We start from the raw sequence: 25,792 nt of genomic DNA on the forward strand, positions 1-25,792 counted from the left end.
TCTCTAGAACTAAGCACAGTACTCCCGGTGAGGCCTCACCAGGGATCTGTACAAGGGGATAATCACTTCCCTATTCTTACTCGATATTCCTCTCTCTATGCAGCCCAGTATTCTTCTGGCTTTAGCTATCGCCTTGTCACATAGTGTCTAATGATCTGAAGTCGGCGAAACAATCACACATTAGAGGCTCCTTGCCCCACCGGGGAAAGGGGAAGAGGGGAATCATCACCTCTCGCAGTTGAGATCTCCTGGTCACCATCCCCCACGGGGTTGGCTGCTGGCCCAGCCGAACAGAAGCCTTGTTTCACTCCTGTCCCGACCTGCATCCAGCTGCACAGCATACAGGCTACAAGCACGGCACTCCACCATTTTCTGCTTTGGTGCCATTATAGCTCAGTACTCGCTGCATGGTGCACAACTCTGATAGGCCGCACACATGGCTCCGGCACAGCCTGGTGCACAAGACTAAGCCCTCTCGACCGCCATGCTAATAGGATCGCAGTCGCCTCACCAGACGCCTGCCACCGGCCCTCTGCAGTCACGAGTGAAATCACGGGAGCACCTCGGCCCACCCAATCCTGTGCCTGCGCTGGTCATTGCACTGACCCGGGGCCCTGGGCTCTCAGAACATCAATGAAAAAACACTCCCTTCTCCCAGCATGGACCAACAGCTCCCGCTATCCAGTCCCACCACTGTCGGGTCCAAGACCGCCTTCCCTGCTGTTAATATACTCTCCTTTATTTATTTATTTATTTATTTATTTATTTTTAAACAAAAACTTGATTAACTGAAATACTTTCCTGACAGGACCAGTGGTATCAGAGAGGGAAGCCAGGGATATCCAACCCCCCCCGGTTGCCTGGCTCCATCTGAGGATGGCCCACAAAGCCGCCTAACACCTCAGGAAGCTTCCGCCGTCATCTTCTGACCTAACACCTAACTTTTTATTTTATTTTAATTAGACTGCAGGTTTGCACCTCTACCATCTGCTGGAGTCAGAGAACGTTTTGTTCTCGGACTCCATCTGCTGGTAGAGATGCAAACCCCACTTATCTGGACTGATCTGGGTATGTTCAGGAAACAGTTTTTAACAATGGTATGATTGTAAAAATGTAGCAACACTAGAAAATCTTGTACCTTGAAAGTGGAGGTCTGAGCAAATGGCCTCCGGATGGCAGTCTCCATTCATTTCTAGGCAGCGATCTACAGGAGGAATGGCTTTTTCCAGACACTGTACTCCATTACCTACAAAACCTTCCCGACACTCACACCTTCGACTGTTCTGCAAAACAAAGGGACCAACTCATCATCCTGGTCACAGGTAAAGAATGAGATACAAGATGGTATGTATTGTTCTAAAGACAACACATTTGGAGGTGTGTTATCATGAGAAACTGCTGCATTACCAAGAGGCTTTACTGCTATTACGTTTTTGCCATTCATGTTAACTGCACTTGAAATATAATTTGGTTTCCAGAACATTATAACCTGCAATAATATAGGGTATGCTACTTATTGAACAGGCCTGCACATGATGGAAAAATGTTTTTGTGCGGCATAATTTCTATCTTCCTTTGGTATCTTGGTACAATAAGCTTGTGAGAATCTTTCACAGTTTGGGGAGTTGAAATCATTTTCAAAACATGTGATGCAAAGGACAGCAGAGTTTGGTTGGTTTCATTCCATTCACATTTATTTTTTCAGGGTGAGCTCATGTCATCACTAAGATAACCAAAGGGGTCTTCATTCTCAGACTGCTCTGTGATGTACTGACCGGACCCATATTGATGCATGTTGCATGTTCACTACAGCCTCCATTCCTGCCATCTGCACACCGGTCTATGGGACTGCAGATGTAACCGTCTCCTTCGTAGTCTGGGAAACACGTGCAGGACACATCAGTGCCAAGCTGAGTACAGTTTGCGTTGTCACTGCAGCCTCCATTCTCCTCCTGGCACCTGTCAATCACTGAAGTAATACATGACGTGCAGTTCAGTTTGGTCAAACAGCATTCAAACATTGCCATAAAAAAGCCAAAGGGCATTGAATTGAAAGAATGGGAGGTAGCAACTAGCAATAATCAAGCTCAGCTATTTTTATGACTTATGTTTACTGTGTAACCCAGCCATGTGATATATATTGTAGAGCACAAGCACAGGGATGGTTCTCCCCTGGATATTATTACCCAGGGTGGTGAGTGATTGAAAGATCTGTCTGGTATAAAAGGTGAAATCTGGAAGAATAGACTGCACAGGCATGGACTATTCCCTCCTGCAGCAAATAGTGTTGACACTCTACCTGTGCATGTTCTCCCATCTCCTTCATAATAAGGTTGGCATTGACAAATATTCTCTGATCGGCAGGTGGCATTGCCATGGCAGGCAGGGAAGCACACAGGCTTTGTCTCTGTACAAACACAGAGAGTTAGTGAGAAAAATACCAATGCTTTTCATAATCTATTAAACCACTACAGTATATAGGAAAAGACCAGCAGTGCAGAAAACTGGTGAATTTCGAATCCTCCATTTGTTTCACTCTCCCTCCCACTGCTCACCTTTGCCTTTATGCAAGTCACTTAGGGGGGGCATTTTCAAAGGAGGTTGAGCACCTCACCTAGGCAGCCACGTTTTGGCTGCCTAAGTTTAGATACATTTTCTGCTAAAAACATAGGTACCTAACATGGGCTGAAATTTTCCCTAAATCTAAGTGGTTAAAATGTGGCCACCACCTGTAGCTCTAGGATGCTCAGATTAAAGAGCCTAACATGTTTCAGATAATGCTGAAAATCAGAGCTAGTAGGCTATATTTTCAACTACAACTGCCTCCCTGCCCCCAATCCCCTTCTCTCCCGGCCCCCCATCCAAGAAAATCGAAACGCCTGTCTCACCCTTCATTTCTTTCCCCCACCCCACCCCCTCCCAATTCTCCTTTTGGTATACCAACGTCTCCCACCAGACCTCCCCTCCAGAATCAGCACTTTGATTCCAGAGTGTCCTCTTTTTGCTGGTAAGAGAGGCACAACAGCTCTTCTTGCTGGCACTAAGGCTCGCATTGAATGGTACTTCCTACTAGGATAGAGGTAGAGAGAACCAAAGGGGGATCAAGGTTCAGAGGCAGTAAAGTTCTTTTTTTTTTGTTTTACTTGGATGGGGTGCTGGGAAGAATGGAGAGGGAATTGGGGGTCAAGGGAAGCAGAGTTTGTTTTTTTTTGTTAAGTTGGATTTTAACTTGGATGGAGAACTGAGAGGGAGGAAGGAGAGATCGGGGCTTGGGGAAGGGTTGCTGATCGCCAGCCCAGATTTAGGCCTGCTATTACAGTGCCTAGATTTGGCCAGCCAAGGTGGATGCCTAGCACTGATAATCATCAGTGATAATCATCAGTGCTAGCGGTACCTAAATTCCTTGCCCTGCCCTAACTCTGCTTTGTGGCTATCCACTTCTTGGCTGCCTTACAGGCCAATACAGAACGGTACGCTCGGCCGAGCCGGCAAAATTGAGCGTCGGCTGTCAAACTCGCTGACAGCCGCCGCTCCTGTCAAAAAAAGAGGCACTAGTAACGCGCTAGTGTCCCTAGCGCCTGTTTTTACCGCGGGCCCTCATTTGAATACTGAATCGTGCGCAGAGGAGTGTGGCCTGTGTGTGTGCCGGGAGAGCGGGTGCTTGCCCGCTCTCCTGCGACTTTTACTATATCAGCCTGTATGTTAGTATAACTTGAGAAAGCGGGCAGCTAGGAGCAAGTGTAGACGAGCATTCTGTAGGAAATGCACTTCAATATACTTTACCCAGTTTGGTTTCACAGTATTGCCCTGTCCATCCTTCCGAGCAAAAGCAGGAGCCATCTCCAGAAACCCCTTCACTGCACTCCCCGTTCACACTGCAGTTACACTCTGCAAGAGACGGTGCAAAGGAAAGCCCGGGTCAGGAGCATGGCATGTTCCTGTCACAAAGCTGAAGCCACGTGGTGGGGACATAGGTCGTCAGCAGTACCCGCTGATCATAAGCAAGGCCTTTCGTTTTCGGTGGCAGCCTGAGGGCAGGTTCTGCTGCTTGCTGGATGGAATTCATCCAAGATTTTGCTTTTAGCAGAAACTGCACCCGTGCATTGCTACCTAAACAGTCGGAAGTCACTGCACAAGTAAGGAAAATGGTCTTTGCACTGGTTAGGTATGGAAAAAGCATGTTACAGCTACTTAATCTATTTATATATAATAATGTTCAACCTCATTGGATCTCATATATTGTCTCGGGAAGCACAAACATCACTTGAGACCTGGATGCTGCACAGGATTTGATTTGCAATTGAGCAGGCGTGTGGCTTGAAGCGTCAAACATTAGCGTCTTATTTCTTTTCACTGCCGCCCCATTAGCATTGAATTTGTTGAAAGGGGCAATTCAACATGAGAGCTAATAATGTGGTATAGGAGGACCCTGGTTCACATGCTCCCATCTGATGCTCATTGTGCGATGTTGGGTGAATCATACTAAGCTGTCTGAAGGCAAACTCTTTGGGGTATGGCAACTTTACAGTAACTGTACCTCTAGGCTTGTGCATTGTGTACACTACAGCACACGCTGAATAGTAAATATTAGAGCAGCATTTTAGTTGGACTGAAAGTTTTCGTTGGTGCATACAGCAGTAATATGGTGCTGTAAATCCTATATAAGGAGATAATCAACTTAAAAAAATGTCTTTAGTAATTTTTCATCTATAATTCCATGGCTCCAGTCATTGTCTAAGCCCCTCTTGGGTGCATTGGGAATTTCTGCTGTAAGGATCTCTGATAAAGTTCACAGGGGCATCTAAGATAGGGCTCTGTTAGGGGACAAATAGCACCAAGGTTTGAAGAAAAGGTTAGAAACCAGCATCTTAAAGGACGTATGTCATGATCTTAGTTTGGAGTATTTGGCCCAGCCATGCTTACCTTTACAGTCTGACCCATATCTAGCCGATGTACACAATTCACAGGCGGTGCCAGTGAAGCCATCCATGCAGCTGCATGCTCCTGATCCACTTATCCCATCATCGCATGTACCATGATTACTGCAGGGAGCCTCCAGTCCCCCTGGACACACTGAAAACCAAGAGCACGCAATGCAGTTCAAACTATTTACTTTCCTTAGAGTCATAGTGTTCAATATTCCAGCACAACCTGATTTGTTGAGGTGATAGGCTCTGTAATTTTATGCCAAGTCCCTTAAGCCAACCCTTCCTCTTTATTCCAGAGATACTAATTTCCACTCTAATATATTCCAGTCCATATTTTCCAGGACTACAAATCCAGAACACAAGACGCCATGGGGGCAATTTACATAACTACCTGCATTGATGCAAAGTCTTTGCTACTTCTACCTGTGGCAGTGGCTAGCCAGAACTGAGTTTTTGGGTGGGCCCAAGGTTAATAAGGGTGGGCAGTAAGCATACAGGTCTGAAACCTACTAGCAGTAATCTTATTTATAAATAATGCCTTAGCATTTATCCTACGTAGTCTACAACAGCCCTTATGCATCATGAGTGAAACTTTTTAGAATATTTTAACTCTATTATTTCAAGCACTTACCAACATTAAAAGTTCCTTACTAATTTGTATTAATTTATTTTATATTTATTGCAATTAATTAAATAAACAAGAATAGCAGGTAAAAAGCAAATAAAACAAACATTAGATCCAATCAATTATATCATAAAACAATTAGCAATGTATTATTTCTCGAATTCTCTTTCCAGAAAGGCAGAGATCACCATAACTACAATAAAACAACAATAATCATTAGAATGGGCGCAGAGCAAAAACTACATTAGGGATGTGCATTCGTCCTGGTTCGGAGGACCCGAAAAACGATTGGAATTTTTCCACAATTTCAGAAAAATTCATTTTTTGGGTTAGCGCGCAGTAATGGGAGTGCACACTAACCTAAAAATCGAGGGTCCCTGAAAAAAAAAAAAAGCCCGAACCATGGGAAAATGAAATTTCCCACGGCAGGCCAAATCCAAAGCCCGAAACAAATATTTTACCCAATGGACATCTCTAGTTCACATTACAACCCAACATGAAAAAAAAAGCTATATTCAAATTCTGGGGTCATCTCAGAAAAAAAAAAAGACCCCCCCTCCACTGCTAAACATTTTGTGAAGTTAACACAAACCCCTGCAAAAAGAAAAAGACACCTAGAACCTTGCTATACCATATAACAGCATTGAATCTCAGGACTCAAATACAGCAACCTTATGAAAAAGAAGCAATGTAAATACTACAACAGGCCTGGGAACATTAATATACCACTCAATGGGATACCAGAACAAGCCAGACTGCTACAAATCCCTACAGAGAAACCTCACACTGGCAGCAATACTGCACCTCAGTCACACAAAGGCAGAACACGGACTGACCCTTACCTAATATAGAAACAAGAGACTATAATTTAGAAATAGAAACATGCAAACAAAACCAAAATAGAAAGTCTGAGAAACCAGATTCTGAACAGTGTAAAGCTAAAGAGCAAAATACAAAATTATAAGAAATGCATATACCCAAAGAATATGTGTCTGGTAACCTATAAGAGCTTTATGCTTCTATGTGCTAATGGGTATAATCATCGGTTGCTTAGGGCCTTTTATCTCTCTCTGTTAAACCAAAAAGCTGACCACTAAAATGACTTATTCAGCAGTGATACTTAGCTTGATGGTGTGTGATTGAGTGCTGTAAAAACAGCTTTCTCAAAAACTAGACGCCGCGATGCTCCGCTGATTGCTGCGATGGACTTGAATGTGGAAAGGGTTTCTTGCAGGTCCGCGAGCACGATCGGGTGCTGTTTACAGTCCTGTTTCTAGTTCCCTTTCAGGCAAGATTTTAGACGCACACTGTCTGGACACCCGATGCTGCAGGGTTTCGGAGTTCTTCCTTTCTCAGGGGTACGGAATGCTCTTGTGCTGAACGAGGGTAAGTCAGCGCGACTCATCTTTAAAAATTAATATTATCTTTCCAAAAGTGCACCGTTGTATATACAGGGACATTGGCATTCTTCTGTGTTTTCTTTTTATATCTCTCTCTATTTACTAGAATAAGGCACACACCGTAGTTGTTTTCCAATGGAGAATAAACCACGCATCTTTAAAACCTTCAGCACACGAGCATACTGTACCCCTGAGGAATTCCAATTGAAAATAAGCCACGCATCTTTAAAATCTTCAGCACACGAGCATACCGTACCCCTGAGGAAGGAAGAACTCCGAAACCCTGCAGCATCGGGTGTCCAGACAGTGTGCGTCTAAAATCTTGCCTGAAAGGGAACTAGAAACAGGACTGTAAACAGCACCCGATCATGCTTGCAGACCTGCAAGAAACCCTTTCCACATTCAAGTCCATCGCAGCAATCAGCGGAGCATCGCGGCGTCTAGTTTTTGAGAAAGCTGTTTTTACAGCATTCAATCACACACCATCAAGCTCAGTATCACTGCTGACTAAATCATTTTAGTGGTCAGCTTTTTGGTTTAACAGAGAGAGATAAAAGGCCCTAAGCAACCGATGATTATACCCATTAGCACATAGAAGCATAAAGCTCTTATAGATTACCAGACACATATACTGGAACCTTGTGCATTATGATGGTTACAGGGCTATTATCACAGTTGAATTTGCCTTTATAAAGTCCCATCACCAGTGAGAAATCTTTGCATATATATATATAATTTCTTTTTCTCACATTAAGAGGTTTCTTTCTTTAATATTATACCCAAAGAAGGCATATGGCTCTCATTCTCACATACACACATCCAGGCTCTCATTCTCACATACTCAAATAATCGAATTTTTTGTCTCCAATTTAGATCCCAGGAAACCCTCCATTGTTCTTGGAGACTTTAATGTGCATTTCGATGCATATCCTCTATCCTCTGCTTGTCAAACTTTACTAGATGCATTACTAACTTTGGGATACCAAATTGAGTCCACAAAAGCTTCACATAGAGCTGGCCATTTGTTAGATGTAATTTTTACCAACTTCAATCTAGTAAAAGAAATTAAGACTAACTACTCACCAGTTCTCTGGTCGGACCATTTCTTAATTAAAGCTAATATTACTTTTAATAAAAAAAGTAAAATCACTAACAACAAAATAGATTCTTTTGACTTTCGACAGCCTTTCAATATTGAAAGAACACAAGCATCTTTAGAAACACAACTTCCCAACATTGATATTTTGAACACGTTAAGCGCAACACAATCTTGGTTTACAACTATAAATGAAATCGCAGATAACATAAATCCTCAAAAAACCAAATATTTTAAAGCGAATAAAAGATCTAACCCATGGTATAATAAAACTATTAAAGAAACTAAACAAAAACTTAGAGCAAAAGAAAGAGCATGGAGAAAAAATAAATATACATTGACCCTAACTAACTACTATGTTTTTCTCGCTTTCTACAAGAAATTAATAAACAAAACAAAAAAAAAAGATTATTATAGCAATAAAATAAAAAACTTTTCAGGAAACCCAAACATTTTATTTGATCTGGTGAATAAACTAACCTCTGATCCCACACAAATGGATATAAACACCGATGAGAATCTCAGCCAAGAACTGGCAATATTTTTCAAAAACAAAATTGATCTAATAATTTCAAATTTAGACAAAACCCCAAAACAAGAAATTAAAATGAACATAAAAGATATTCCATCTTGGTCAGAGTATAATGAAGCAACAATTGATGAAGTTACAAAGTTAATACAAAAACTTAACCCAACCCAACATCCTTCTGATGCAATTCCAGTACTAACTCTTAAACAGATGACGCAAACAATTGCCCCAACCATCACTACCATTATTAATCTATCTTTGAATGAAGGATTTTTGCCGACAGAATTAAAAAAAGCAATCATAAAACCAATCTTAAAAAAGAAAAACCTGGATAATAAAACACTAAATAATTATATACCAGTCTTGAACCTTCCATTCATAGCAAAAATAATTGAAAAAATTGTTTTGAATCAGTTAAATGAACATCTGGAAAATAATGATATACTTTATCATACATGATTCGGCTTTAGAAAAAACCTAAATACAGAAACATTACTTCTCTCCTTACAGGACTCTATACTAAAAGGCTTTGATACTGGTAACAAATAATATTTACTTTTGCTCCTCGATCTATCAGCAGCATTTGACACTATTGACTATGAAATCATGGTACATAGGTTTAAATGAAATAGGTGTCAAAGGGAAGCCATTAAAATGGCTAACCTCTTTTTTAAAATAACAGGACTTACATAGAAAAATAGAAACAACGGCAGAAGAAGACCAAACGGCCCATCTAGTCTGCCCAGCAAGCTACGCACTTTATCCATTTTTTTCCCCTTTTTTTCTCTCCCACCTGTTACTATTGGCTTCCAGTACCCTCCAGCCCTAATTCCCCTCCACCCCACCACCAATTTAGAGAGCAGCGCCGTATCTGCATCCAAGTGAACGTCCAGCTCAATTAGGGGTAGCAACCGCTGTAACAAGCAGGCCACACCCTTACCCCATACTCCTACCCACCCCTGTTTTTATTTTTGTATTTTTTGAGATAGCAGCCCTCCATCCTTCCACTCCGTGAAGGTGGAACACCAACTACTGGCCTCTGTGGCTACTGCCACTCCGTGCAGTGTTTGAATGCCTCTGTGGCTACTGCCGCTCCGTGCAGTGTATCTTCCGAGATTATCAGCCTTGACACTGGAGTTCCACAAGGGTCTGTGCTATCAGCAACACTGTTCAACATCTACATAACTCCACTTTGCCATCTATTATCAGGACTTGGATTAACATATTATCTATACGCTGACGAAATTCAGATTCTAATACCTGTCAATGATACTTTGGAAAAATAATTTCAAATGATATCAATATATCTAAATGTCATTAAACAACTTTTAACCCAAATGAAACTCTGCATTAATATAGCAAAAACGGAAATAATTTTGTTAGAGAGAAAAATTTCCCCAAATCACACAAACTTACAGTTCAGTTATGAACATTTGCAAATTAATCTTGGGGTCTATTTAGACCCTGAACTAAGTTTCAAAAAATATATTGCAAACAAAACAAAAGAGGTTTACTATAAATTATTGATACTTAGGAGACTAAAGCCACTATTAGAAATAAAGGATTTCAGAACCTGTTACAGGCATTAATATTTTCTTCCACGGATTATTGTAATGCACTATTGCTGGGCCTACCCTATTCCACTATACGTCCACTGCAGATACCGCAAAATTCAGCTGCAAGGATACTAACTGACACAGGTAGAAAAGAACATATCACCCCTGTCTTAATGGAATTATATTGGTTGCCATTAGAACAGAGAGTTTAATACAAAGCTTTAAGCATTTTGCATAAGGCAATTCACAGTGAGAAGGTAGAATGGCTGAACGCAGCGATAAGGTTACACACGCTGCAGAGAAACTTGAGATCTGCCAACAAAGGCCTGTTATCTATTTCAATCTTTGCAAAACTAACATCCGTAAGAGAGAGTGTGTTATCATTAGCTGGGCCCAAAATTTGGAACAATCTTCCATTCGACCTAAGATTGGAAACAAATGTGGTACAGTTTAAGAAAAAAATCAAAACATGGCTACACCAACAAGCATTTGATGTTGAAAAAAAATAAGGTACTACAGGAATAAATTGAAATAACAACTGCTCGCTAGCAAGTAGCAAGGGCTTGAGAAATAGTTTATATAATGACTGAAAGGCATGCAATTGTCAATGATATGATTGTCTATGTGTATGATTCGTTTAGGGATTAGATTGTAAACTGTAACTATTTTAATAATGTAAGAATGAAGCTGTTGTCTATTGTGTGTTTTTTATATGATGCATTTTATTATTTAAATAAGTGTTAATTACTGTAAACCGATATGACGGTCCCAACCAAATACCAGTATAAAAAAGTTTTTAAATAAAAAAAAAAAATACTCACATCCAGGCTCCCATCCTCATACACACATCCAGGCTCCCATTCTCACATACACACATCCAGGCTCCCATCCTCCCATCCTCCCATCCAGGCTCCCATCCTCCCATCCTCACATCCAGGCTCCCATCCTCATATACTCACATCCAGGCTCCCATTCTCACATACACACATCCAGGCTCCCATCCTCATACACACATCCAGGCTCTGATTCTCACATACTCACACCCAGGCTTCCATTCTTACACACACGCACTGGGGCGCAGTGCCAAACCCCTTCTTCACCACCACGGAGATGGGCTCCCGTGGCAACCTTGGTTTGGCTGGCGGGACAACTTCTTCACTGCCACGGGGATGGGCTCCCGTGGTGGCCTGGCTTCAGCTGGCAGGACAACTTCTTCACTGCCACGGGGATGGGCTCCCGTGGTGGCCTGGCTTCAGCTGGCAGGACAACTTCTTCACTGCCACGGGGATGAGCTCCCGTGGTGGCCTGGCTTCAGCTGGCAGGACATCTTCTTCACTGCCATGGGGATGGGCTCCTGTGGAGACCTTGCTTTCAGCAGTGGGACAGCTTCTTCAGCCACCACAATGAATAAGTTGGCGTGGCCATTCTTCATGCCTCATTTGGATTTGGGCAGCCCTGATGGGTGGGCCTGAGTACAAAGTGGGTGGGTTATGGCCTACCCATGGCTATGCCACTGACCTGCAGACTTTGTACCTCTCAAAAGGAAAGTTACAAGCATGTTTCCCTTTGAAAATCACCCTAGAAAAAGAGATTTACAACTGCTTTTTCTATGGGTACATTTTCTCTCAAAAATAATTGTTCATAGATTTAGAAATAGTCTATGCACATTATTTCCTTCCTCCTGACCTAAACACACTCCCATGACCGCCTACTTTTCACCTGGCTAAAAGAGCGTGTGTGGTTGGTCCCTGCACATATTTTTAGCTGTGTTATGGCTGAGCAATTTTCAGACAACCCATTTACTTGGGTAAATTTCTTCTGAAAATTGCCCTCTGTAGTTGTAAGCAGGGCTGGCACAAGGCACTGGGCAGACTAGGTGGTCACCAAGTGTTATGGTTCCCGGTCGCAGCTGCCTAAGACTGGCATCCCTACCTTGCCTCCCGACGTCGGGGCTGCCGCCGCAGCCGCGGTCAGGAGACGCGCTAGGGTCGGTCCCCGGCGTGTTCTGCCCTCCTTAGACCCGGGCGTGAGGTTCCGTGAGGATTCCGGCGGAGGAAACGCTCCCGGGGCTTCCCCCAGCAGCGTCTGGCTGCTCTGCTAGGCCCTGCGGGGCGCAGCTTGCCGGCTCTCCTTAGGCGCGAGGCTGCGCCTCCTGGAGAGATTTAAAGGGGCCTCGTCCCCTAAATTGATATCACCTGTTCTTAATGGGCTAGGCCCAGAATGCTACTTAAGGAGACTGCCCCAGTCACTGCTTGACTTGGCAACGAGTCTGCTCGCTCCGGTGAGTCTCCTGGTGCTTTGGTTCCTGGTTCCTGTTTCTTCTCGGTGACCCCTCGGTGTGTGACTTCGGACTGGCAAGCGGCGATCCTCTGGTACTCGACCTCAGACTTCTCTCAGACCATTCACCTTCAAGGGCCCACCTAAGTCTCAGCGGCCTGGGTCCTTACGGGCTCCTCCCGGGGGGACTGCGGGCTTCCAGTGGTGAAGATCCAGTTGGCCCTTGCACCGTCCTCACGCCTCTTCGACCTCTCAAAGGTCCACCTAAGTCCCAGCGGCCTGGGTCCCTATGTACTCCTCCCGGGGGGGGGGGGGGGGCCCACGGGCTTCCAGTGGCGAAGATCCAACTGGCCCTTGCTCCGACTTCACACCTCGTCACCCTCTCAGAGGCCATCTGAGTCTCCAGCAGCGAGGATCCAGCCAGTCCCAACTTCTGTTCCGCCTCGCCACCTGACGGGGGAACCTGAGGAGCCATCTCCTAAGGAAGTACCAACCTCCCCGTCGGTCCAAGGGTTCATGTCCCTCCTGGTCGTAACACAGTCAGCATGGATTTACCCAAGGCAAGTCTTGCCTCACAAAGCTGCTTCATTTTTTTGAAGGGGTTAACAAACATGTGGATAAAGGTGAACCAGTAGATGTAGTGTATTTGGATTTTTAGAAGGCATTTGACAGTCTCTCAAGAGAGGCTTCTAAGAAAACTATCAGGCAGGCGATGTCCTTTCATGGATTACAAACTGTTTAAAAGACAGGAAACAGAGAGGAGGATTAAATGCTCAATTTTCTCAGTGGAAAAGGGTAAACTGTGAAGTGCCTCAGGGATTGGTACTTGGACTGTTGCTTTTCAATATATTTATAAATGATCTGGAAAGGAATACGATGAGTAAGATAATCAAATTTGCAGATGATACAAAATTATTCAAATTAGTTAAATCACAAACAGATTGTGATAAATTGCAGGAGGACTTGTGAGACTGGAAGATTGGGCATCCAAATAGATTAAATTTAATGTGGACAAGTGCTAGGTGATGCATTTAGGGTAAAATAACACATGCTGTAATTACATGATATTACTTTCCATATTAGGAGCTACTACCCAGGAAAGAGATCTAGGCGTCATAGTGGTTAACACATTGAAATAGTCAGTTCAGTGTGCTGCGGCAGTCAAAAAAGCAATCATAATGTTAGGAATTATTAGAAGGGAATGGTGAATAAAACGGAAAATGTCATAATACCTCTGTATCGCTCCATGGTGAGACCGCACCTTTAGTACTGTGTACAATTTTGGTCAACGTATCTCAAAAAAGATATAGTTGCACTGGAGAAGGTACAGAGAAGGGCGACCAAAATGATAAAGGGGATGGAATGGCTTCCCTATGCGAAAAGGCTAAAGATGTTAGGGCTATTCAGCTTGGAGAAGAGAAGGCTGAGGGGGGATATGATAGAGGTCTATAAAATCATGAGAGGTCTAGAACGGGTAAATGTGAATTGGTTATTTACTCTTTCAGATAATAGAAAGACTAGGGGGCACTCCATGAAGTTAGCATGTGGCACATTTAAACTAATTGGAGAAAGTTCTTTTTCTCTCAATGGAAAATTAAACTCTGGAATTTGTTGCCAGGGGATATGGTTAGTGCAGTTAGTGTAGCTGGGTTTAAAAAAGATTTGGATAAGTTCTTGCTATTAATCAAGCTGACTTAGGGAATAGCCACTGCTATTACTGGCATCAGTAGCATGGGATCTACTTAGTATTTTGGTACTTGCCAGGTACTTGTAACCTGGATTTGCCACTGTTGGAAACAGGATGCTGGGCTTGATGGACCCATGGTCTGACCCAGTATGGCAACTTCTTATGTTCTTATGAGAATGAGGAGGGCTCACAGACCTAATGAAGGAAACAATAGCTTCAAAAGCTCATCACAGATGATTTGAGTCAGACCAGTAAAAAGGTACCACCTACAACTTGTATGCTGACCTCTTCTTTCTACAAGAAGAATAACATGGCAATCAGAGTACCATATACTTTAACAAGTAGAATGAAAGCAGCAACATTTCAACTCTCAGCTTGTTTCTAGGCTCTGTTGCTTACTTTTGTCGTCTTCTTAAATTACCTCTCTCTTTTTTATTCTAATGTATTTTACTTTCTAGATGTTTATACTTCCTTTTCTGCTTTAAATGCATGCACCTTTTTATTATGATAATGCCTTTGATTTTTTTTTTAATTCTTTCCCTGAGTTCACTCTTCATTTGTTCATACTATGGTTCACCTTTTAACTGTATCAGCAGGAGACTTAACTAGATCTTGCAAGAGATTCTCAGCCTGTCTGCCTTTCCTTCCGCCTCCCAGATCCCCTGTTGGGTCTCTTGGACTGGAGTAACAGGCACATGGTGGTAGAGCCGCATCCACAGAACCAGGAGCCCTGACACTAGAGCTGCAATAGAACAGAAGAGCAAGAGCTGCAGCAGAGGGGGAAAATAAAAATCCTGCACTGGATGTCTCCAGGGCTGCACCTCTCCTCTGTGAAAAGTGCTTCTAGTTTGGAAAGGGAGCACAGGTGCTACGAGAGGGAAAGAGAGGGCAGCTACAAGCAGTTAGCAATATTTGTCTGTCATCACCCTGTTTCTTCTCCTAGAAGGGAGAGGTATAAGGGAGAGTGAAGATGAAGAGGTGAAACAACCAGAAAGGGGGAGATAGAGGAGACACAAAAAGGAGGCAAGGGAAGAGAGAAGAGTTAGAGACTAAAGATGGGAAAGCAAAAGATTAGAAGGTGCAGGAGAACCAGAGAGGGAGAGACTGAGGAGGTACATTCGCCTGATAAAGGGAGCATAGCTCTTGAAAGCTAGATTGCGGAGGGAAGAGCAAGAGAAGGGGATTGATGGGAGCAGCAGAGAGGGGGAGACTGAGGAGAAAACAGCATGAAAGGGAAAGATTGACAGAGGAAATACAGAGAGGGGAAGAAGAGATAAAAGGGGAGATTGTGGGGCAAGACTCAAAGATGGAGGACTTGGAGGGGTCAATAGAGAGCAAAAGGTTGGGGAAAGAAAAGCTGGAAGGTGAGATACAGTCAGGGGAGATAGGAGGGGCAGTAGAGGAGGAGTGGGAATGATCAGGCACAGAGAAGAGAGAAGGGAAAGAAGTGAAGTAGTAGTAATGAAGAAAGAGGCAGAGAAGTGAAATGACAAAGAACAGTATCAGAGGCTGATGCAGAGGAGGGATGGATGAAAGGAGACAGAAAAAATGAAAATGGAAAGGACACCTAGAAAAGGAGTTAGGAGAAGAAAGACAAGAGGAAAACAGAGTAACCAAATAGAAATAATAAAGGACAAAAATGTTTAAAAAGAAAAACTTTTGAGGTCCATATTCAAATAATTTGTCAGGGTAAATTTGGCACTTAGCCAGGCAAACCAGAGGATTTAAAAATACCACCCTGCTGACCACCACTGATTTAACCAGATAAGTTTATATCCAGATAAAATTTACATGCATAAATTGGAGGCATTCCAGGGTGGGGCTAACTTATCCCAAAACTTAGCTGGATACCTGATATTCAGTGTTATCTGGGTAAGTTATCCAAGTAAGTCTAGCAATGTCGCAGACCAATCCTAAAGTTGTCCGGATAAACTTATCTGGATAACTTGGTTTTAACTGGATATATTCTGCGGTGATGCTGTACCACGGAATAAATATCCAGTTTAGGTTCTCTGGATAAATTTATCCAGATAATGAACCCAGACAGCCCATGGCTGAATACTGACCTCTTTAGTTTCAAGTTTAGCATTTACAGTCTAGATCAAAATTTTCAAAGTGATTTACCTGGATAGATAGTGATTTCTCTGGGTAAATTGGCTGTCTGGAAATTGCCTTCTCTCGATCCAGCTAAAAGTAAGCATGGTCTTCCATAGCACGCCTACTTCCAGCCAAACTGTGAGGAGGCATTCCCAGAGGGAAGAAAAACAACACTTACAGATTGGATTTTTAGATTTATGAGGATAACTTTCAAACTATACCTGATTCACTAAGGGTTTTTCCCATAGGCACAAAATGGGAGAAAAGCCTTAATGAATCTGGCCCCATTGTGTTGTGGCATTTACATGCATATATGGCTGCACATAGATCTACAATAGTATTTTAGTATCTGCATGTATCATCTATATATGCATACTATAAAATATGCATATCTTTATGCTGGAAAATGCATGTGTATGTATGCTTACGCACAAATACATGCAATGCACTGAAAGTATTTCAAACATTGAACATGCCGTCGTGTTCCTATTTAAAAAAATATACACGCATATACACGAAAATAAAGTAGGACTTATGTACGTAAATCAGGTTTTAGGTAAGTCAGCATATTTTAAAACAGGAGTGCGTAATTCAAATTAACCAGTTAAGCAAATTAACCAGTTAAGCAATTGCTCCACCAGTTCACCCAGTCCTTTTACAGATCATGGAGACCCTTCTGGTTCTTCAGCCTGAACTCCCCCCAGTTCACCCAGACCTCCCACCCAGCCATTAGCACCCAATAAACAAGTCTGATATCAACTATGCCAGAAAATGAGCAGATGTAAAGTTACAAGTGTACACGCATAAGTGTCCTTTAAAAGAGGAATTTAAGCCCTGACCTAGGCCTCCCCTTTTGTTACACGCATATATGTGCATATGACACAAAGTATGGGCGTACTTTCGACTTTTAGCAAGTACTGATTATGCGAGTATAGGATTCTTACGCGCATACCTGCTCATTTTTATGCGCGGATCTCTTTGAAAATGTATCCCACAAATATTATTTTCCATTGAAAGTTTGTCCACCTAAAAAGCAGGTGCAAAATCCCTGTGGATAATTTTCAAAGGGAAAAGTATCTGCATAATTTCTCTTTGAAAATGAGGTCCTAGGTTCATGGGTACAAAGGACTCGCAGACTTTGCAAGTAGATGGGGAGTTTGAAACTTGCCCCCTTAAACACAACAAATGCTATTTTTCTCATTTTTTGGGATGGGGGGGGGGGGGAAGAGGGGAATGGAAAGTTGGGTCTGCTCGCTGGGGTCTCACGTGTTCCCCCACTCCTTCTTCCACTGACGTTTCTTTCGCATATGTGGGCTGTCTGGATTCTGTAAGGACCAATTCAGCTTCACTGTAAATCACTTAAATTTAGAATATCAGAGGGAGCTTTTGAAGGGGGCTTTTATTTTTGCCTTCGCCCACCCTACATAAGAACATAACTGCCACACTGAGTCAGACCAAGGGTCCATCAAGTCGTGCATCCTGTTTCCACCAGAGGCCAATCCAGGTCACAGATACCCGACAGGATCCCAGATAGCAGATAGATTCCACGTTGGTTACACCTTGGGGATAAGCAGTGGCTTTTCTCATGTCTTGTCATGTCCAGGATCATGTCCAAATCTTTTTTTTTTTTAAATCTAGCTACCCTAGGATGACAGCCAATCAAAGCCTGCTTTCCCTTGCTGATGGAGGGCTGGAAGGAAGTGTCTTCTAAGGCTGAGCCCTTTAGTTTCACCACTGTGAAAGTGGAGGTCACCTCTGCAGGTGTGACCCTGCTCTCTCTCTCTCTTCCTGTGGCCTGAGTGCATCACGCAAACAGGCAAGAGACTCAAGTATGGGCCTCATGCACTCTAGGGCAAAGTGTTTCAGATGAGTCGGAGGGTCAACCCACTTCCTTAAATTCTGAATGCAAACACATTTTCAGTAAGGAAACAGAAACCGGCATGGAAAAAGGAAAGCATGAATGATGTGGCTCCATCACTGCTCTCTGCTTCCACGGCAGGGGTTAGGGAAAATTGGATTCAGACAGTATCCGAGGGCCCTGACCTTTACGGACTGGGAAACTGATAAGCAACAGACACTGGCATAAGCAACAGACACTGGCATAAGCAACAGACACTGGCATAAGCTTGCTGGGCAGACTGGGTGGATCATGTGGTCCTTGTCTGCTGTTATTTCTATGTTTCTATGTAAATAACTCAGTTATCTGTTGACACAGTCTTATTCATTCTTTCGTGTTTCTAGTTACCCATGTAAATTGGTTGTCTGAAAATACTCAGCCATTACCCAGAATTGATGATCATACTGTTTTATAGTCTGTATGCAGTGACTCACCTCGACAAGCTCTCCCGTAGTGGTTCTTGCAGCACTGGGGAGCCCAGTTTGTGAAGTAGCAACTTCTCTTGCACCCAGGTCGTATGAAGTAATGAGAGTCCCACAGACTGTGAAAAGGGACTTCAGAGAGCCTCCCGTACCGAAAAGAACGGTAGGGTTGGAAAGGTATTTTGAATGGATACGTGCACTGTTTAACTTCCCCCTGCAGAAAAAGAAGTGCTTGATAAACAGACAATTCTCTTTTCCTTTGTAAAACAGTGTACAGGATGAAAATGACATTGAAAAGAGTACAGAACACTATGGCATACTATACCTGAGATTCATTTTTGGATCCTGTCAATAGAATGTACAATACAGGCTATACATGTGTACACAGTGTTTACACTCTGCTTTTTAGCACTTCAAAGCAGATTACATTCAGGTACTTCTCCACCCCCAGAGGGCTTACAATCTAAGGTTTGTACCTGAGGTAAAGGAGGATTTGAACCCTGGTTTCTAGCCTGCTCTCCAACCAGTCGGCGGCTACTCCACTGATTGCAGAAAAAGACCAATTAGCCTAGCCTGTCTGCCCAGTTATGCCTGTCCACACTGCCAAGGAGTGTGGCCCCCTGTAGGACGTCACTCCTTAACCTCCCTTCCTTCTTTGAATTCCACCCTCTTAGATAGATGAGCATGAATGATACTCTATCTGGTTCGCATCTAGCACCCTTCTCCTACCCATGTGTAACCCACAAGTTCCACAACAATCCAATCAGCCACCATCAGTCTGCTGTCATAGAGAAATGCACAAAATTCTTTGTGCATCTTTCCGGTTTTTAGCACTACTCATTGGCTGCATAGTCATGACGCGATCCGTGACCTCACAGGCACACGCACCACTAACTTCTTCACTCTTTGCGTGCTTTCACTCCTAATATGATGCAATAATGGGAATGGCAGGCGTGTTATGGTGCAGCAATGCGGTTTTGTCTCCAAGCTCACCACAGCAATTTTGACATGGCGAAACACTGCAGTTTTAGCATCAGGATACCCAGTACATCATCTGGCTTTGGCCTCATGTTGCGTGGCATTTTCAAGTCGTCCCCCAGCCATGCCTTTACCACAGAGGAGTTTCACTGGGACCGAGACCAGACACAACTTGATTTAGTACTGAGTTCATTCTGAACAGGGAGAAAGCTTTACTTAAGGGCCCTTGAGGACTCTAGCAGTCACTCACTTCATACAAGATATGACATTTCAACAAATAAAACTTTACTTAAAATTCAACATCTTCAGATATAATGATCTGACACAAAACACATTGCTTAGACTATGAATCCATAACTTCAGCTGTATAATCACAATCGCACTCTGTTAGGACCACCTTTAGTTTCCTTTGTCTCAGTATCTCCTACTGAGTTAGTAAGTAGTCTCTGCAGGCATCCTTAACGTTCAGAGATTACCCTTGGCACAAGAAATCCAATTGCTTTGTATTGATGGACCATAAAACAGTCTCCTTACACCTTACTTTCGCCTTCTGCTACTGGGTAGGCACGCTCCTTTCTTCCCTTTGAAATCATGACTGGGAGACATTGAGTACACCGACTGATGGAAACAGGTGAAAACTCTGGCAACTGACTGGTTTCTGGATTCCTTCCTGGCAGGCGCTTCTCTAAGCAAAACTTTTATGTACACAGAAATAAGACTGGCAAGCTTTTAGCTTGCTTAATACAGAAGAAAAGGCAAAGAGCTTTAGGGAGTAGGATTAAGAGAGCCTTGGGCAATGTCAGATTACGCTCAGCAGATATATCAGAGCAAATGGGTGCTAGACCACAAATACAGGCTTTCTGAGCAATATACAGCTACCAGTCCTCAGTGATGAACAAAGGCAAAAACTGGAGGACCTAATGAATGCATTAGAGAAACCCCATGCCATTATGAGCCTCCTATCAGGTAAAAGTCCAGGTCTCAACAGATATCAGATAGAATGGTATAAGATATTCTTGTCATTATATTTTTTGTGTAAGAACTCTTAGACAAATGGGCAACCTTGAGGCCAACATTATTGTATTACTAAAAAGGCAAGAATTTGTTGGTGTGCATGCCATATAGGCTCATTTCTCTAATAAATATAGATATAAAACGTTTGGCTGAGATCCTGCCATTGTGATCAGACCTCATAACTCCATGCTTAATCCACCCTGATAACTTTGGCTTTATGAAAAGAAGAGTGTCAACAGCCAATAGCAGGCACTTGTTTATACCTTATTAGTTCAGCAGGTAAACAACAAGTTCCTGGTCTTATTTTTGTCATTAGATGCAGAAGAGGCATTCAACAGGATATCATGACCTTTCATTTTCTCCGTGCTTCTTCTGTCTTCATGGAATAGGTTAGTGCTCGCTACTCTGACCAAAAACCCAGGGTTGTTGTGAGTGAGTACCCCTCTACCATTTTTTTCACATACAACATAGAACCCCTCTCCCCAACATTATTTAATTTGGTAATTGAGCCCTTTGCCCAGCTTATTAGACAGACAGTAGCTTTACAGAGATCTCAAATTGCGAGTACCTCACATAAAATCTCCCTGTATGCGGATGATGTTCTCACTCAAACAGCTCACTTCCTATCCTACTTGATCTGTTGAAGGAATATGGAAAGGACTCTGGCTACAAAATTAATATCAATATATCAGAGATTTTTCCTTTTGGTCCTAAAACCCCTATTCCATCTTGTCTCTCAAGATTAAAATTGCAAAAACATAATTTCAGCTATCTTGGTATAGTGGTCACCAGACACTTCCATGATCTCTGTTTTTGAAATAATGACCCCCATATTACGCAAATCAAAAGTAATTTGACATCATGGGGCAAAGTTCTAGTTGAGTGGTCTGGCAGAAATAATATCCTTAAAATGAATGTGTTACCTCGTGATGTATATCTTTCAGCATGTAGCCCATTTGGTACCAGTGAAGGTATAATATCCTTAAAATGAATGTGTTACCTCGTGATGTATATCTTTCAGCATGTGGCGTGTTCGGTACCAGTGAAGGTATAATATCCTTAAAATGAATGTGTTACCTCGATTGATGTATATCTTTCAGCATGTGGCGCATTTGGTACCAGTGAAGGTATAATATCCTTAAAATGAATGTGTTACCTCGATTAATGTATATCTTTCAGCATGTGGCGCATTTGGTACCAGTGAAGGTATAATATCCTTTAAATGAATGTGTTACCTCGATTGATGTATATCTTTCAGCATGTGCCGTGTTCGATACCAGTGAAGGTATTTAAGGAATTAAATGGTCTCATGCTTAGTTTTGTTTGGGCTAATAAGCCAGCACACATAAAACTTAGCACCCTATGGCTCCCCAAATATAGAGATGGAATGGCTCTGCCAGATCTTCAGTCGTATTTCTGGACTGCAAGGTTGGATACCTCTCAATTCCATGGCTGACTGGAAGTTGAAAAGGCCTCTGTAGCGGTGAGAGACCTTAATCATTTCAACTTTATTACACCCGCATATAAGAAAAATCTGTAGAGGCAGTCCAGTGATAGCCCACTGTAATGCCTCTTTCCTCCAAGTGCTTCCAACATAGCGTCCCACACTGTGCTGCATTTAAGGGCCACGTATAGAACTTCCTGCACCTTTGAGTTCCTCTTATAGGCTCTGCTGCCAGGACTTCCTGGGGCACTGGCTGATATCACATCCTGACTAGGTATATAAGGAAGTTCCCTGCAACCAGCCAGCTCCTCAGTAATAGGTCCTTCTGTGCTAATTGTGCTATTGTCCCAGTCTTGCCTTGCTGTGTTCCTGTTTTGTCCTAGCCTTGCCGTGTTCTATTCCTGCTTTGTCCCAGCCTTGGCTTGCCGTGTTCCTGCTTTGTCCTACTCTTGCCTTACTGTGTTCCTGCTTTGTCCAGCCTTACTTTGATGTGCTCCTGTTTTGTCCATCCTTGCTTTGCTTTGCTGTGTTCCTGTTTTGTCTAGTCTTTTCTAGTCTTGTCTAGTCTTGCTCCTGCCCTGGCCTGTATTACTTCTCTGTCCTGTCTTGTTCTCCTTTCCTTCTTCTTCTTGCCTTGCCTTTTTGTTAGCTTTCTTCTAACTGTTCTTCTGTTGCTGACCTGGACTGTCTTCTGACCTTGCTTGATCTCTGCTTGGACACTGACCTTGCTTGATCTCTGCCTCCCCTGACCCCTACCTGGACACCGAACTTGCTAGTTCTCTGCCAGCCCTGACCCTTGCCTATTACTGAAGCTGCCTGAACTCTGCTGGCTCTGGTCCTGTTGGACTCCAAGTTCCCTCCACCCTGCCAGAGAAGTCCTGCCAGCTGTCAGAACCTGTGGGCTCAACCCAAGGGGAGGGGGTCAGCCAGGAGGAAGATGTTGCCTTGTGGCATATCAGCTGCCGCCTGCTAGTGCCTGGTCCATGTTCACACACCCCAGGGTGCATCAACCTAGCAGTGACCCAAGGGCTTACATCCCTGGAGCCTGACACCCACACTTTGTTAATATGGAGACAAGTTTGCAAAAATTATGGTATAATTAAGAATCAATTGTCTCCACTCTCCTTGATTCGTCATAACCATCCAGCTCAGTTTATTCTTTGTTTGTTAATTTAGAACACTGGGAACAAAATGGTTTAATGTGGGCCAAAAAATATAGTTCCTTTCAATCATCTCACCCAAAAAGATTTTAGAATCTACTCGATATATGAAGTTATAAAGAAATCCCTTGCTAAAATGAAGAAGGAAGGATGGAATCCAAGGCAGATGAACCTGTTAGAACTGGCACTGTGCAACAGAGATATTAAAATGAGGGGTATAATGGCACTATACCAAGGACTCCTTGAAACCACGATAGTGGATTCGTCTTTTCATTCTTTGATGCTAAAATGGAATGCTGAGCTATTAATCTTGATGAACATGACTGGAATGTTTTATGGGAAGCAGCTCATCATATTTCTTCGTGCTGTGGAAGATCTGATTTAATGATCAGAGTTTAACATGAACGCCCGACCGGTGTTGGCAGCAGAAGTGATGACGATCCGATTCGTCAGTACTGGAGGTCGTTAAGACAGAATTATAAAACAAATCCCTTGTTTTATAATTCTGATTATAATTCGGTTTGCAGCATTGCAGGGATTCAGATTGCAGCATTTGCAGGGATTAGAATTCTTTTCAAGCTGTGATACTGTTTGCTGGACTAACATAAGAAATATCCAAACAAGATGGTATATAGGAGCCTTTGAGACCACACAGATTCCTTCTCTTAAGACCAGTATGACTACTTGAGCCTTTAACAAACATTCACGATAGCTGAAGAACTCAACCTTGAAACAGAGAGAAAAGACCCATGAAGGCCTTGCTAAGACATCTGCAGTGGGAAGTTAAAGTTTGCCAGTCTTTACCCGTTGAACTGATCCAGAAGGACAGCTTTCTGGGAAGGCACATAAGCTGCAACGACTCTATAAAAACAAAACAGAACATGCATTTCAGATTTCTAGAAGGCAATATGTCCCGTGAAACATCTCTCTTACAAACTAAGCAGTTTGGGTAGTTTCAACAGAGAAGGCTGGACATTTAGTAACAAACATTTGAAACCAGTATTTTCTACAGTCTTAAAAACATACCCCATAGGATTTTGTGATTCCAAGCCTTTTAAAAGCTGTGCTGTGCTTTACAGAGCTCTGACACATCCCTCAGGTGCCAAAGGCAATCAATATGAATATGCACGGGTGCATACTCAGCGGTCGATCCTTAGCTGCATAATTCCCACTTATCCGGCTAGATAGTGCTGAACATGCTTTGAATACTGACATCATCATTTTGCATTGAAAATCCGCTGTAAAATCTGCTTGTAGAATGTGCTTGTGGAATTTATTTACTGCTACTTGGGGAGTTTGCATCCTCCCTATGTTGTTTATAACATCATCATTAAAGTCAATGAGGGAGGCAATGAGCCATTTGAGCATATTTGTTTAGCATCTGTGAGCTGTCAAAATTTATTTATTTATTTATTTATTTATTTATTTATTAACTTTTATTTACCGACATTCGTGCAGCACATCATGCCGGTTTACAAAGAACTCAGATGGGCGATACAATAAAACATTAAAACAAAACGATGTATGAAGAATAAAATAAAGTAAAACCATAACAATGTAACCTTGGAACAACATACTATTTCTTACAAAAGTACACATTAGCCGATCATGATCAAAAAATAAATTAAATTAAGCCGTAGGGGGAATGTTGTTTCTTCTAGGGTATCCATGGGAGGGGCGGGGGGAAACTTAGGATGGGGTGGGGGAAATTCGAACAGAGGGGGGTGGGGAGAAATTAAGTTTGGTTTGTGTCGGGATAGGCCTGTCGGAATAGCCATGTTTTGACTCCTTTCTTGAAAATTTGCAGGGACGTCTCTTGGCGTAGGAGGGTGGGGAGGGAGTTCCAGAGGGTGGGGGCAGCGATGGAGAAGGCTCTCTCTCTGGTGTGAGTAGAATGTGCTGCCTTTAGGGATGGGGTGTGTAGAGTACCTGCATGGGTTGTTCTTGTGGGTTGGTCGGATGACCGGTAACGAGGCATTTCGTCGAGCCAGGTGTGATTATGTTTGTGTAGGGAATTGTGAAGGATGGTGAGGGTTTTGTATTGTGAGCGGAAGGAGATGGGTAACCAATGTAGGTCTTTTAGTATGGGGGTGATGTGTTCCCTTTTTTGTGTGCCTGTTATGATTCTAGCCATGGAGTTTTGCAGAATTTGGAGGGGTTTGATGGCGGGGATGGTCGTGGCGGGGAGTCCTAGTAATAGGGAATTGCAATAGTCTAGTTTTGTGAGCATTGTGGTCTGTACGACTGTGCGGAAATCGTGGGTGTGGAGGAGGGGTTTGAGTTTTTTTAAGATGTTAAGTTTATAGAAACCCCCCTTTAATAGGTTTTTGATGTGGGGTTTGAAACTTAGGTGTTGGTCTATGTAGACGCCCAGATCTCTTACAACCTGGGTCTGAGGGGTGGCTGTGGTTGTATTTTGGGGAGTGTTCTGTCGCATGGGGAGAGTGAAACGTTCAGGCTGCTTAGAAATGACGAGTAATTCTGTTTTTGACGAGTTTAGAGCTAGATGGAGTTCGGATAGTGAGGCGCTTATGGTGGCGAGGCAGGATTCCCAGCGTTGCAGAGGTTCTTTTATAGATCCCTGAAACGGGATGAGAATCTGTACGTCATCTGCATACAGGAAGAATTTCAGGCCCAGTTTGGAGAGAAGGTGGCATAGGGGTATGAGATAAATATTAAACA

The 25,792-nt window shown here is 42.9% G+C and overlaps 1 protein-coding gene across 1 annotated transcript in view; it reads right to left on the bottom strand.

Moving 5' to 3' along the window:
- STAB1 (stabilin 1) overlaps positions 1-25,792 on the bottom strand; it is a 335,521-nt gene that overhangs the window by 63,723 nt on the left and 246,006 nt on the right. Inside the window, exons 54-60 of the mRNA XM_029599456.1 lie at positions 23,915-23,971; positions 18,527-18,728; positions 4,924-5,073; positions 3,784-3,888; positions 2,300-2,407; positions 1,776-1,969; positions 1,139-1,283 (exon numbers count right to left, since the gene is read on the bottom strand). Coding sequence (XP_029455316.1) covers positions 1,139-1,283; positions 1,776-1,969; positions 2,300-2,407; positions 3,784-3,888; positions 4,924-5,073; positions 18,527-18,728; positions 23,915-23,971 — 961 coding nt within the window. The remainder of the gene's footprint in view (positions 1-1,138; positions 1,284-1,775; positions 1,970-2,299; positions 2,408-3,783; positions 3,889-4,923; positions 5,074-18,526; positions 18,729-23,914; positions 23,972-25,792) is intronic.

Source organism: Rhinatrema bivittatum, chromosome 4 (assembly GCF_901001135.1).
Source record: "Rhinatrema bivittatum chromosome 4, aRhiBiv1.1, whole genome shotgun sequence".
Lineage (NCBI taxonomy): Eukaryota > Metazoa > Chordata > Amphibia > Gymnophiona > Rhinatrematidae > Rhinatrema > Rhinatrema bivittatum.